Source organism: Trypanosoma cruzi, genomic scaffold (assembly GCF_000209065.1).
Source record: "Trypanosoma cruzi strain CL Brener 1047053517047 genomic scaffold, whole genome shotgun sequence".
NCBI classification, from domain to species: Eukaryota; Euglenozoa; class Kinetoplastea; order Trypanosomatida; family Trypanosomatidae; genus Trypanosoma; species Trypanosoma cruzi.
In genome coordinates, this window is record NW_001849429.1 from 1 (window position 1) to 14,519 (window position 14,519).

The window sequence follows — 14,519 nt, forward strand, 5'->3', positions numbered from 1 at the left end:
ATGATGACTGGCCGTGTGCTGCTGGTGTGTGCCCTCTGCGTGCTGTGGTGCGGTGCCGGCGGCAGATGATGCCGTTGGCAGTGCGGTTGAGTATTCGCTCTTGCGGTGGCGCGCTCAGCTGCGGAAGGGATGCGCGGAGGAGGTCGGCAGGAGCACGGGAGGGAAGGCGAATGTGTCCGCCGTTGGGGAATGCCTCCGTCAAGGGATGGACGGTGTGCGTGCCGTTGTGGATGGCCGTCGTCGTTGGAGGCGTCAACACTCTGCCGTGGCTGCTGCTGCTGATGGTGGTTCTGGTAATGATGAGGATCATCGCGAAGAGAACGACGACAAATTGAAGGGATTATCTTTTTCAGGCCAGACGTTGCAAGCCGAAAAGAAGAATCCAGCAGGAGGACGGGAAGAACTTTCAAAAGTGCCGGGAGGGGAAAATAATTTGAAAGCAGACAAGAGTGAACCGAATTTCGAAAAAGACAAGGCGACTTCAGTCGTCAACCCCGCCAATCCAACTGGAATTCAAGAGTTGGCAGACTTGCCATTGACTGTTGCGGGTGGCAGTCAAAATCCAAAACACGCTGAGCATGGACTTTTCAACGCCAATTCAAGGCTTGTGGGCGGCGTGTCAAAAGACGGCCAAACAGAAGGTGAAAATGGCAGGGGAAATCAACCACCACCACCACCACCACCAAAAGAAGGCACAGAAGCGGGGCCATCAAAGCCTTTAGGATTAACTGAGAAACGGACACCAATTCCAGTGGAAGAAAACTTAAGGCCGCGAGACGGAAGTCACTCACACAAAAGGAGATGCTTCAAAAGAAAGATTCTTCAGAGCACGAAGAGGGAGAAACAATTTCCTCGGGTACACGGCGGAGTGCATCCAAAGAAATTCCAGAAGCTACAACTCCATTATCCGCCTCCAAATCTGGCAGCGGTATTGCCGGAAGCACGGTGGGGAAGGGTGGTGTTAACAATCCTCAACCTCCTGCCGCCTCAGTAACACAACATAATTCCGCGGGAGATACTGGCCCCGCTGCCCTGCCAGCCAGCACCAGTGAATTGCAAGCAGAAGAAATACCCAACGCTGGTATAATTGCCAAGACAAATGATGACGACAGCGACAGCAGCCCTGCGGCTTCTACTGTTGAAAGGCCTACCGCTGGCACAAGAAGCACCCAAGCCTCTGGTGATGCGAGTGACCTTGAACAGTCTAATAACGACGACGTCAATGATGACGTGGCACACAAGGATAAGACTGTGGAATTTGAAACCGCTTCAGGAAACAGGGACATTCAGGCAGATAATGATGAGAGATACACAACAGTACCAGAAAACGCCACCAATAAAACAATCAATACAGAGATCACAGCCGACAGTGACAGCAGCACCGCGGTGTCGCACACCACCTCCCCTCTTTTGCTTCTTGTTGTTGTTGCTGCTGCTGCGGTGGTGGCCGGGCCTGCATGAAGTGGTGTGCGATGAATGTGAACAAAGGCCTACGGCAACTGAACTGTTTTTTTGGTGAATATTGGCTGCACTTCCCGTGGACCAACAATCCGCGTGGTGTGCGGGGATCTTCTTTTAATTGTTACTATGCTTTTGTGTTGCTGTGTGCGCTGCACCTTCTTGTGTGTGTGCGCACCCTCCGTGAGGGGTGCAGACACGACGGACCGCTCTCGCCGTATGTGCATGCGGTGGAGCCTTGTGTGCCGCTCCTGTTTGCTTCTCCCTCTTCCATCTGTGTGTGTTGGTGTTGCGGCAGGGCTGTGTGTGTGTGCCTGCTGCCGTGGATTGGAGTGTGTGGTGCGTGGTGTGCGGCGTACGGTGCATGCCTGGCTGCTGCCCTCTCCTCATGTGGTGTGCCCTCTGTGTGTCTGCCGCACCTCTCGTCTCCCCTGTTGCTCTCCATGTCCCTCACTGTGCAGATCAGCTCCACACCACTGAACGACCACACTCACGATGATGATGACGTGCCGTCTGCTGTGCGCCCTGTTGGTGCTTGCCCTGTGCTTCTGCCCGTCCGTGTGCGCGACAGCGAGTAGTCAGGATTCAGGTGGGGACGGCCCCACTTCTTCGGTTACTCAGTCACAGGGAACAGGTGTTTCAGGGGTAACAAATACTTCCACGACGTCAAGTTCAGCAGCTGCGGCCGTTGCGTCATCGGGAAAAAGTGGAAAGTCCGATGCGCAAGGGGCTCCAGGTGCGGAAGAAGCTCTGCCAGAAAATCCAAGTGGGGCGACCGCTCTGGCAGGAAGTCCAGGTTCAACAAGTCCGGCGCCTATTAAAAAAGAGAGTTCAGGTGGATCCGGCAGTTCAGGGGGTCCAGTTCCGGTGGCCGATACGGTACAGAAAAATGGCGAAAACGATGCGAGAGGCTCAAAAAGTGGCAATAATCCATCCACACACCATGCGAATACGAATGCCGACGATTCGGCCAAGAAGACCACGGCGGCTACTACCACTACTACGACAACCACGACGACCACCACTACAACACAGCCACCAACCACGACGACCACCACTGCACCAGAGGCACCAACCACTACGACTACAGAGGCGCCAGCTGTGTCGACCACCAGCGTACCGTCGCGTCTTCGCGAAATCGACGGCAGCCTCAGCAGCTCTGCGTGGGTGTGTGCCCCGCTGGTGCTCGCCGCATCAGCGCTGGCGTACACCGCTCTGGACTGAAGAGGTGTGTGCGGGCTGTGCGTGCCAGCACTCAGCCACGGGGATTTGTGCGTGTGTTGTTCACTGTATAAAATAAGAGGAAATAATGATTGTGTTTTGCTTCACTTGCTTCCGCTGCCCTCCTGTGTGCTCCGCGTTGTTGCCTCCGTATCAGTCACTTGGCACGCATTCCAGACACACTCGTACGTAATACACGCATACAACTGTTTCGTGGACGCATGTTTGTGTGAGTGCATGCACACTGGAGCCATTCTTTGCAGTTCTTTGTTTTTGTGTTTTTACCCTTTCTTACTTGTTTTCTCGTTTTTTTAAATTGATTTGTGTCTGTTTTTTTTGCCTATAGTTTGCTGCAGGGCTGTGTGTGTGCATGCATTTTTTGACCCCTCACTGATTCCAACTGCCTCATGGTGTGTGCTGCTTCTGGGGTGCTCCTAGTTGTCACTTGTTGCTGTGACGTGACTGTTTTTATGCCTTGTGTCTCTTTTTGCTTTCACTCTGCGTTGACGGGGAGTTATTTTGTGCTGAAGGCTGCACGCAAGTGACAGGAGTGATGATGGCGATGATGATGGCTGGCCGTGTGCTGCTGGTGTGTGCCCTCTGCGTGCTGTGGTGCGGTGCCGGCTGTGTTTTTTGTGAGAAAGTTTCGCCGGATGGCTTCTGCGATAAGAAATCTGTGGAATTGAGTTCACTGGCAAATAAGACTGATGAAGAGCTTAAGGAGAAATGCTGCAAAAACGAGGATGATGAAACAACTTGTGTGAATACGTTGAAGAACAATATTTCAGATGCGATGAAGAATGAAAAGACGAAGGAAGACAACGCAGCTGACAGAGATCCTAAAGTTGCGCATGTTTCGGGAGTGCCAGTTGGCAGCTCAACAACGAAATCTTCAACGGCTGCTGGCGTGAATAATGCCGGAGTGTCTCCTCCTATTACCCCTCCTTTAAAGGTGGAAGGTGATGTCGATGCCAAAGTCCACAGCCCAGCAGGTGGTGCTAGCCACCAGCCGCATTCCGATGACGGCCGCAGTGAAGCAGAGAGAAGTCATCACTCAGAGGCGGAGGGATCGAATCAACACAGCGTGGGCGTGCAAGGCGAAACGATCCACAAGAAAGAAGAAAAAACACCAGAAACAGGAGTGAATTTCACCGAAGCACGGGATGGCACGGACGGAGCACCACCACCATCACAGGATCCACCAAATACGACTGAATCACATGAGGATAAATCCCGGAGAGTGACTGCACCCGACACAACTCCCGCACTGAATACATCACCAGGCAGCAACCAGGAACAAACATCCCAGTCCTCATCTCCCAGTGGCAGTGACACCACCGGCAGCCTGGATAAAGAGGACCCAGAAAAAAACTCCAAAAATGCAGAAATATACGATGCCCCACTGAAAGATGAAGGACAACAGCGTGAGAGTACAGCTGGGAATGAAGACGCAACAACAGTTGAATCTGCCGCTGAGCAAAGTAATACGACGGCACCTCGCGACAGTGACGGCAGCACCGCGGCAGCTGCAGCTGTGCAGCCTGAAGATGGAATGGAAAGTAATCCGGCAAAGAATGATTTGAGCCCACCATCCACTGAGGTCGCCGCAGAGCTCAGCACGGCTCCTGATGCTGAAGGCGCATCAAACAGCGAGGAGAATACGAACTCTCAGAGCGTAGGAAATCCAAATGTAACAATCGCCACCGCCACTCAAAAAAATCATACGACGAAGCCTGGCGACAGTGACGGCAGCACCGCGGTCTCCCACACCACCTCCCCTCTTTTGCCTCTTCTTCTTGTTGCTTTTGCAGCTGCTGCTGCGGTGGTGGCCGCGTGAGAGTGAGGGAGAGAGAGCCATGCACCGCCCGCACACACACTCTTCCTTCTCTCTCTGTGTGTGTGTCCCCTTGCATGGACTCTCGCCCTCACCTCACTCCACGAGGCACACACAATAATGTGCCCATTGTATATCTGCATGCACACCCATGCAGGCCCGTTGGTGCTCTCTTTTGCACGACACGCACCGCTGCCGTCCTGCCTGGCTGCATGGGCGGAGCACCGTAACTGTTTCTTTTTTGTTTTTATTGCATTGAGTGGGCGACCTCTCTCTCTCTCCCTCTGTGTGTGTGTGTTTTGCTTTACGGGAGTAATGAGAGTGTGTGCGCTGGTCGTCCCACGCTTCGGCTTTTTGTTTTGTTTTCCTTTTTGATTTTGTGGTTGAGTGCACCCATTACGATGGCTGCGTGTGTGTGTGTGTGGTGATATGAGTAATTTGCGTGTGTGCTATCTGCCTCTCTCTGTTGTTGCTTTCTTCCGACTCTCTTGTGGCGCACAGCTGCTCTGCGTGTATAGACGCTGCCAAACACACAAGCACACACACGCCATTATGCATACTCTGTAGAGCGATGTGATTGCTGAGAACGCACGCAGAGGATTCTGGCTGCGACGTCCCTTGCGAGGAGGGAGGACGGGAGACCGCGATGTGTCTTGTTGATGTACTAAGGGCGTTATACTGGAGGCGTGCAGGAAGTGAATTTTGTGGCATTGGGGATGCCTGGGACAACTGTTGATTGATTCCCGATCAGCAGCTGTACGTGCCGACATGTATCTCCCATGCTGTGTATACTTTGGTCAGGGATTCTTTGCCTGTGTGGGTGATGTGCGCCGGCGGCGGAGCGGGTGTGACGGAGGAGACAACGGTGAAATAACTGGCGGCGGTAGCGCGTGGGTGCTGCGGAGGGCGGCTGTGCCCTTTTGCCTCCCGCTGGTTATTTTTTGTGTTTGGGCGTCGCCTGGTGTGTGCCGACGCGTGGCAGAAGCGCCCGCCGTGGCTCCTGCTGGTGGTGGCAGTCGCTGTGTGTTCCCGGTGCGGTGATCTCCCTTCTGCTGTTCCGTGTGTCTGTGTGCGTGAGTTGTTGTTGTTGGGAGTGACTGTGGCGGGGATGATGATGGTGCCACTCACTGTGGATGGGTGGCGGTGCTTGCTGTTTCACCTCTTTACTTGGCTTGTTTTCTCTTTTCTCCGCCTCACGCACGCACACGCTAGGAAGGAAGTTACGACTAAACGCTAATCGCCACTGCGAAATTGTAAGGCACTGAAAGGACCAACAGCACACACACCGCCCACACACATATTTGTATGCTCTCACGTGTTGCTGCAGTGGAGACACCCCGCACACACAACCGTCGCGGCGTGACCGGATCCAGCGGAAGGAGGAGGGAAGGAGGAGAGAGTGAGCCGCAGAGGCCCAACATGTCCCGGCGTGTGTTTGCTTCCGCGGTGCTCCTCCTCGTCGTGATGATGTGCTGCAGTACTTGTGGAGGTGTGCAAGCTGATGAGAATCTGCCGGCAGTTCCAAGGTATCAATTGGAGGACATTGCTGATGGAAATCTGGAGTCGTTTGGAATTCCCGGCCTTTTGAAAGTGGGGAGTGACGTATTTGCCGTTGCCGAGGCGCAGTGCAAGAAGAAGGATGGAGAAGATGCCTTTACTGGCATTGCATCCCAACTTCTCACGATAAAAGACGATAACACACCGGAGGAAGCGCCTAAGGTTGCCAGAGTGATACGAGTTCTGGAGAAAAGCACTTCCACAAGCAAGAAAGTAGATGTGAGCCGACCGACAGCAGTTGTGGATGGAAATGATATTTACATGCTTGTTGGAAAATACAGCCGGAATGCTGGTGCTGGTGCTCGGGAGAGTGGTGCCGATGACTGGGGACTTTTGCTGTTGAAAGGGGAAGTCAGTGCTCAAGGAGATGACAGCGAAAAAAAAATCCTTTGGAAGGAAGCGGACGGTCTACAGTGCACTATGGGCGACAAACACGAATCCTTGAGGCGGCTGATTGGCGGCGGTGGATCGGGTGTTAAGACGAAGGACGGTACGCTTGTGTTTCCCGTAAAAGGCACGCAGGAGAAAGTTGGGCAGAAGGAAGCTGCGGGTGGAAAGACTTTCTCACTGCTCCTTTACACTTTAGATACTTCGAAGAACATTGTGACTTGTAAGCTGTCGAAGGAGATGTCTGCCGATGGCTGCAGTGATCCCTCCGTCGTGGAGTGGAAGGACAAACTCATGATGATGACTGCGTGTGGTGATGGCCGCCGCAGGGTGTACGAGTCCGGCGACAAGGGGGAGTCGTGGACGGAGGCACTCGGGACACTCTCGCGCGTGTGGGGCAACAACAAAAAGGAGGGAGAAGGGAAGGCCGTTGGGAGCGGGTTCACCGCAGCGACAATTGGTGTTGGAGATGATGAGAAGAATGTGATGCTCGTTACTCTGCCGGTGTATTCCAAAGAAAATAAAAAGGGCGAACTCCATCTTTGGCTGACGGACAATACGCACATTGTTGATATTGGGCCGGTATCCGGGAAGGACGATGACGCTGCCGCCAGCGCCCTGTTGTACAAAAGTGCTGGAAGTGGAACTGATGATAATAATGATGGTTTGGTTGCACTGTACGAGAAGAAGAAGGTCGGTGATGAAAAACCATCGCCCGGTATGGTCTCCGTGCGTCTGACTGCGCAGCTGCAGCGTGTGAAGGATGTGCTGGCGACCTGGAAGGAAGTGGACAAAAGTGTCTCCCAGCTGTGCCCTTCTGAGGGTGCTGTGCAGGCTCCCTCAACTGACAGTGCCTGCAAAAACAATAAGATCACGGCTGGGCTGGTTGGCTTTTTGTCCGGCAACTTCTCTGATGGCACATGGAGGGACGAGTACCTCGGGGTGAACGCCACAGTAAAGAAGAATGATGTGGCGGAGCAGGTAAAAAGTGGCGTGAAGTTCACAGGGCGTGGTGCGTGGGCGGAGTGGCCCGTTGGCAGTCAGGGGGAGAATCAGCCGTACCACTTTGCGAACTACAACTTCACTCTTGTGGCGACGGTGTCCATCGACGGTGTGCCGACGCAGGAGGGTCCCATTCCAGTGATGGGTGCGATATTGAAGGATGCCGAGAATCCAGTACTTCTTGGACTGTCGTACAACAACAAAGGAAAAAAGTGGCATGTGCTGTGCGATGGGAAACCGACGGAGGTGCAAAACCACATTGAGGGGCAAGAGAAAACACACCAGGTGGCCATTGTGCTGCAGAACGGCACTCAGGGCTCCGCGTACGTCGATGGTAGGCGTGTGGGAGATGTGCAATGCCAATTGGAGAATACGAATTCTAAAGGGATCTCCCACTTCTACATTGGAGGGGACGGAAGCAGCACAGAGGGCCAAGGAGGCGTGTCTGTGACTGTGAGGAACGTCCTGCTGTACAACCGCCCGTTGGATGGCAATGAGATTACTGCTCTTAATGCAATTAAAGCCCCGATTACGCCTCCGAAGGAAACAAGTGCGCAGGAAGTCGTGTTGCCTTCTCCTGGCAGAACACCGCATGCGGGACAGGAAGCTTTGAATGGAGGTGAAGGTGCTGCCGGTGGAAGTGCATCCCCATCAGCAGTGTCCGCTTCAACGACTTCCGTACCTGTGGGGCAATCTGTGAACCAACTCGCGCCAGGAAAGCCTCCCGATGGAAATGCAGATGTGGATGGCGCTCCCTCGTCTAGCGGTAACCCGACGGTGGGGGAGGGGAGTGCAGATACGATACAGGGGGATGGACCGCACACACCTTCCGTGGGTAATACCGCTGCCGCCGCCGATACAAACGTTCTTGCCGCTGAAGGCGAGGGGCACGATGGACCCGCATTGACAGCTGATGTGAGCGCGAGCTCTGGTGCGGATGGGGAGACGGCAGGAGGAACGGATGGGCAGGAGCAGGAGATCAATCCACAGAACGGGGAAGTAAAGTCTGCGGCCCTCAGCAGCAGCCTCGGAAATTTGTCGCAGGGGAATAACAGCGATGCGTGCACTGTGCGTGAGAGCGGACTGCTGCCGCTGCTCCTTCTGTTGTTGGGACTGTGGGGGTTTGCGGCTGCGTGAGGCGTGACTGGCTGCCGCGTGGGACAACTTGCGACCTCCCCAGCACCGACACACACACACACCTGGTAATTAATTTCTCTTCTTTAATAATTTTTATTTACTTTTTTCCCTGTTTTTGTTGTTTTAATTTTTTACTCCCTTCCCTTCTTTCTTTTGGCTTTTGGGGCAATCACTATGGACGTTTTTTTTTTCTTTTCTACTGTTTTAATTGTTTGTTGCTGCACTCTTCCTGTGAGGGGTGCCGTGTGTTTCTCGCCCAACTGCTCCACTCGCACACCACCGACACGCTCATGACGACGGCCCCGTGCGCCTCGCCTGCTGCACGCATGAGGAGGGGCCGCGACGAACGGCGCGCTGAGGAAGCCGTGACGTGTGGGCGTGCGACGAGGGCCTGTGGGGCGGAGCACACATTTCTTCCCTCTTGTTTTGTTTTCTTTGCGGCCAGGGCGGGCAGACACCCGCAGCGCCACACACCCTGCCGCCGTGTTTTTCTTTATTTTTGCTTTTGTGTGAATTTCTTGCGCCGGCAGAGCCTTCGGGGTCTTTCTTGTGAGCATTTCTTTTCCCTCTGATGATTTTTTCTTTTGCTGCGCTCACTCTCCCGATGGAGTGACGCGACTGCCGTCGTGTCTGCGTGCTTCTCTCAGTCCCCACACACACGAGTGACTGTGCTCTGCGGGCCGCACTCACGCGCCGATGGGAGGGCTGAGGGGAGCAGCAACACGCCGATGACCCCATGAAATATAAACGATGTGCGGACACACGGAGGTCGGACGGTTGAACGACATTTAAATATCTTTTAATTTTCTTTTCGGACAAAATGTACGCAGACAGTTTGGTGTGGCCACACAGCAGCCGGCTGTCTTTTGTTAATTTGTGCGGAACAGTAATGGACGACTTCTTTTTTATTTATAATTATTTTGTGTGATGGGGTTTACATAAGACGAAGGGGAACGTTCTTTTTTTGTTTTCAATAAATCTTGTGTGAATTGCCGCTGCCTGGGCAGCGGCAATTCATGAGTTTGAGCGGTCTTCTAGTTGTTTCTGCCATGCGTCTCCGCTGTACATTTTTGTGTGTCTCTCCGCATGCTCTGTTCCCTTTTTTCCACGTCTTTGTTTTGTGTTTCTGCAGGCACACACAACCACACACACAAGATGCACATTGCAGCGGATTTGGATGCTTCTTTTGTAGTGCATGCTGGTAGTTGCGTGTGGCGGCTGTTGTCTTCTTCCGTGGCCATGAGGAGGAGGGAGGTGGAAGGAGTTCGCAGCCCGACTCTCTTTTCCTGCGGGTGTGATGCACTGCGTGTGGCTGCGTTGAGTTGGGCTCCAAATCCCATTGAGGGCGGGATGGCTGTAGGTTTTTGTGCCGCGTCATGGATGGATGAGGGTTCGCTTGCTCCGTGTGAATGTGTGGTGGGTGCTCGCTCCGTGTGCGTGACGGCTGCTGGGATTCCTGGAGATGTATCTGGTGATGCGGATGCGGTGGTTGTGCCGGTGGATGTGTCGTGTGCTCCGAGTGACGGCAGCCTGAGCTATCGCGTGTGTGTGTGTGTGTGGAAGTGTTCCGCTGCCGGTGCTGAGGCTCAGCATGAGAATTACACTTTCAGTGGCTTTGATGTGCGCATGCATAGCAGGAATGGTGAGCTGGGTGCTGTGTGTCATGTAGCTAATGCGGCGCACACATGTAGCAGCTGTGCTGCCAGCTGTGCAACGGAAGAGGAAGGGGCCACCGTTGCCTTCACGATGAATGTGACGACGCATAAATACGCCGGCCCTTATGAATTTTAGTGTCGCCAATTTCCCCCCGATGGAGCCATCCATCCGCCTGCACGGAGCGGCGATGCTGACCGGACGGGCATCTGTCAGTTGCCGCCACCCCGTGAAGGGAAGGATGGCACAAAATATGGTGGGACAACTGCGCCGCAAGTGAATGCTGAGCCGTCACGTCAACACGAGGATTGGCGACGGTCTGCGGCGGCTGACGGACCCAACACCGTCGATCCGAGTCCCGCATCCAACGCGGCGACCAACACGTCCGAGACGAGGCCTGAGTTTGCCACCAATCCGAACGAAATGATGGTCCCGAATGCGTCCAAGAAGAGGCCTGAGTTTGCCAACGGTCCGAGAATATTAGTGGCGTTGAATGCATCCGGGATCATGTCTGTCACTTGTGGCGGCAGGGAACACGTTGCTGCGGATAACACGGACGAGGTGAATGAGCGCAGTGCCACTGGACACAAGAATCTCGTTTTAGAAAATACCGTTGCAGGCAGTGGATTTGTTGCTGAGGGTGATGCGTACGGATTGACTCAACGTAATGCCTCTGGACACGATAACAGACCCCTATTACAAAAACTCACCGCGCAGTATTCCGGGAGCGGTGGGAGTCCACACGACTGCTTTGCCCTGCGCGACTTCGCGAAATTGACACTGCGAGAGTTAAATGTTGGCGGCACTGTGCGTGTGCGTGTGTATTGGGTTTTGCTGCTTCTTCTGGGGTTGTGTGGAGTTGTGGCAGTCTTGTGAGCCGAAGAGTGTGGAATTGCGACTTCTCATGGAGAGCATATGCCGCGTTGCATGCGTGTTTTCTTTTATTATTTATATTTTACTTTGTTGGTTTTGTTGTTTTCCTGGAATAATGAAGATCTTTGCTGTTCCTTTATTTAATGGTCGGTTGCTGCACACTGTCACGAGGGACGTGTTTTCCCCTCTTGTTTCCTTTTTGTTGCCCACACGCGGTGCCGGCCTCATTGCTGTGCGTCCCACGGACTGCACGAAAGGAGGAGTGGAGGAGCAGGCCGGATGCCGCAATGAAGTGTGAGGAGTGTTTTGTGGGCTTACGGAAGTGCACAATCTTTTTTAATTTTATTCAGTGCGGGCAATATGTATACACAGAAACACATGCTCTTATTTTGCCGCTTGGCGCATAAATTAGAACACCGGCCGAATGAACTTTCTTTATTTTTTTTTGAGTCCTGCCGGACGCTCAACTCTGTTTTTCCCTGCTCAGCTTCTGGCTTGCGGTGCGGTGTGCGAGCTCTGCAATTGTACTGATTCCAACTGCCTCATTTTATTGTGCGTTGCTTGGGTGCTGCCATTTGTTGCTGTGGCGTGGCTGTGTGACTTGTCTCTCTCCTTTTGCTTCCGCTCTCCGCTGAATGGGACTTATTTTGCGCTGAAGGCCACACGCAAGTGGTAGGAGTGATGGCGATGATGGCTGGCCGTGTGCTGCTGGTGTGTGCCCTCTGCGTGCTGTGGTGCGGTGCTGTTTTTGGACACGCGACGGAAGGTTACTGCAGTGAGGGTGGAGGGAGCGGTTTAAGGCACACGAGTAATGGTGGAGATGATGGCGTTTCTATAAAAGCGGACTGCGGGTTGTTATCCACTCGAATGGGGTTAATAAATGCGGTTGAAGCTGCGGATGAGGGAGGATTGGGCGGTGATGCAGGTTCATCTCAGGATAAGTCGAAGGAATCATTGCAGGATAAGAAATTGAGCGGTAATACGGAGGGCGATGCAGCGCTTGGCTCAGGGGGAGTTGTTGTCGCAGATCCACCACCACCACCAGCAGCGGCACCACTGCAGAAGCCCGGAGAAAGAAATACAGGAGAGGAGGGAAAACAAGAAGAGTTGGATAAAAAAGGAAATGAAGCAGAGGATAAGAGCAGAGGCGAACCTGGTCCCCCAAAACCAAAACCTGAACAATCCTCTTCATCAGCATCTGGCGGCCCTGGCACTCAGAGTGATGTGGAACTCGCTTTGGAGGTTACTTCCGAGGGTAATAAATTCTCCGATGACGCGCTGAAACAAGAAGATGCGGGTAAAACGGAAGTAACAAAACTATCGGACGGAGAACCAGAAAAAGGCAAAAGTAATATGGCACTCACGGAGACACATGACAGTCAAGCGGAACAGAAAGAAGCACAACTACCAAAACCACCAACACTACCAACAACACAAGTGAATGAACATTACAGCCCTGGAGATACCGTGGCTAAGCAACAGCTAAAAAAAACCCAAAGTGAAATGGACCCAAACACCAATTCACAAACAAAGAGCGCTGTTACAATCACAGCCAGTCAGCACAATGAACCATCTGCCGACCATGCAGGATCAACGACACCATCACCCGCGGCAAGCGGTGATGCCGCCAATAATGAAACCGACAAGACCACTGAAGACGGCATCCCGAAGAATGATTCAGCAGCTGATGGTGAAGAGAAACGAGAGGAAAAAAGAAATGAAAATATGAATGCCAATCCGAGGGAAACACCGGTTGAAGCCGCAGCCATGAAACCCACAAAGGCGACTACAGATGACAGTGACGGCAGCACCGCGGCCTCCCACACCACCTCCCCTCTTTTTCTTGTTGTTGCGTGTGCGGCTGCGGTGGTGGCCGCGCGAGAGTGAGGGAGAGAGAGCCGTGCACCGCCCGCACACACACTCTTCCTTCTCTCTCTGTGTGTGTGTCCCCTTGCATGGACTCTCGCCCTCACCTCACCCCGCGAGGCACACACAATAATGTGCCCATTGTATATCTGCATGCACACCCATGCAGGCCCGTTGGTGCTCTCTTTTGCACGACACGCACCGCTGCCGTCCTGCCTGGCTGCATGGGCGGAGCACCGTAACTGTTTCTGTTTTGTTTTTATTGCATTGAGTGGGCGACCTCTCTCTCTCTCCCTGTGTGTGTGTTTTGCTTTACGGGAGTAATGAGAGTGTGTGTGCGCTGGTCGTCCCACGCTTCGGCTTTTGATTTTATTGTTTTACGTGTGGTTTGGTTGAGTGCACCCATTTCATTGCCCTTTTTATTTGATTTGTGGCTTGCTTTGACGGTGGACGCCTAAATTGTTTGCTTTTTGTGTATTATTATACTGTTCCTTTATTATTGAGAGAGTGTCAGCCTCTTGTATTCTTGTAGCGCCACTGAGTTTTTTTTTCTTTTACATACGCCATGCGTCATTTGATTCACGTTACTCTGCGGCCTGCATTGCTTTTGGTTCTGCTTGTGATGATGTTTGTGCTGTGATTTGTCGGCGGGTGTCTTGCTGTCAGTCTGACTTATCCTTCGTTCCTTGACGATTTGTTGAGTACTGACGGTGCGTGGGCGTCTCTGGTGATAGTGAGGGCCGCATGTCTCAGAGCGCAGGATGCGTCGCGGGTGTGCGGCGTCGTTTGGAAGTACCGATGGGTGACCATCCGCATCCAGGCGTCATCAACGGACTGTGAGGGCAGCAGGAGGCACTGCGGCTTCTTTTGGCTTTGCACAAAGAGTTTATTGGACGGTGCGTTTGTTTTCAATCTTTGCAGCTTTTGTGGGGAAGGTGGGAGGCTGAGTGCATTAGGACTGAATTCATTTGTGTGGCTGCGTTCCGTTGACTTGCGGCCAGTCGTGGCACTCTTTTGGGGTCTGGCAGCCCGTCTCTTTTTTACTTCCCGTCGCAGCTCGTGGAGGCCAATGATCCGAGGAACATTTATTTGACTGCGTGTGAGCCGCTGCCGTGCGTGGTGCATGGACTATGTGATTGTGTGGGGAGGTGCATGGAGTGACGAATACTTCTGTTTGGCGTGTCGCGGTGTGTTGGAATGATGTTCGGAAAACATGTGGAGGGTGTTGTTTGTGATTTGTGTGTCTTCTCTGGTGGAGCCGACATGTGTGCGGGGATTGTGGCATTGCTGGCTGACAGCTCCACGTCAATTTTCAGCATTCCTGGATGTGCTGAGGAATGACGGCTGGCGACCAGCGTGTTGGTGCTGCTGGTGGGAATAAGTGCATCGGGAATAGGCCGTTTTCTCTTTTCCGTGCTGGAGCCGATGAACTGGCACGAGGACACCGGCTGCAGGCTGGCTGCCAGCACGTGTGAGCAGCGGATGCATGCACACACCGACGCTCATCGCAAGAGCTTGTGCGATCACGGTG

General features: G+C 53.3%; 4 protein-coding genes and 2 pseudogenes across 4 annotated transcripts, besides 5 other annotated features; all 6 read left to right on the plus strand.

The window, feature by feature from the left end:
* On the plus strand, positions 1 to 1,461 carry Tc00.1047053508761.9 (annotated as a pseudogene; the record flags this gene model as incomplete).
* Positions 1 to 3,990: a sequence feature (heterozygous, non-Esmeraldo-like haplotype).
* Positions 664 to 685: a microsatellite.
* Tc00.1047053508761.20 (mucin TcMUCII, putative) lies at positions 1,954 to 2,682 on the plus strand (the record flags this gene model as incomplete). The annotated part of the gene is made up of 1 exon (XM_813213.1): positions 1,954 to 2,682. The coding sequence occupies one exon, from the start codon at positions 1,954 to 1,956 to the stop codon at positions 2,680 to 2,682; it is 729 nt and encodes a 242-aa protein (XP_818306.1).
* Positions 2,437 to 2,546: a microsatellite.
* On the plus strand, positions 3,233 to 4,516 carry Tc00.1047053508761.30 (mucin-associated surface protein (MASP), putative; the record flags this gene model as incomplete). The annotated part of the gene is made up of 1 exon (XM_813214.1): positions 3,233 to 4,516. The coding sequence occupies one exon, from the start codon at positions 3,233 to 3,235 to the stop codon at positions 4,514 to 4,516; it is 1,284 nt and encodes a 427-aa protein (XP_818307.1).
* Positions 3,991 to 14,519: part of a sequence feature (areas not merged during assembly with more than two copies in the genome that could not be assigned to a particular haplotype) that runs on past the window's edge.
* Positions 5,819 to 8,596, plus strand: Tc00.1047053508761.40 (trans-sialidase, putative; the record flags this gene model as incomplete). Its single annotated transcript, XM_813215.1, has 1 exon — positions 5,819 to 8,596. The coding sequence occupies one exon, from the start codon at positions 5,819 to 5,821 to the stop codon at positions 8,594 to 8,596; it is 2,778 nt and encodes a 925-aa protein (XP_818308.1).
* Positions 9,498 to 9,518: a sequence feature (AT_rich).
* On the plus strand, positions 10,223 to 11,125 carry Tc00.1047053508761.60 (annotated as a pseudogene).
* On the plus strand, positions 11,804 to 13,009 carry Tc00.1047053508761.70 (mucin-associated surface protein (MASP), putative; the record flags this gene model as incomplete). The annotated part of the gene is made up of 1 exon (XM_813216.1): positions 11,804 to 13,009. One exon carries the CDS (start codon positions 11,804 to 11,806, stop codon positions 13,007 to 13,009), a length of 1,206 nt encoding a protein of 401 aa, XP_818309.1.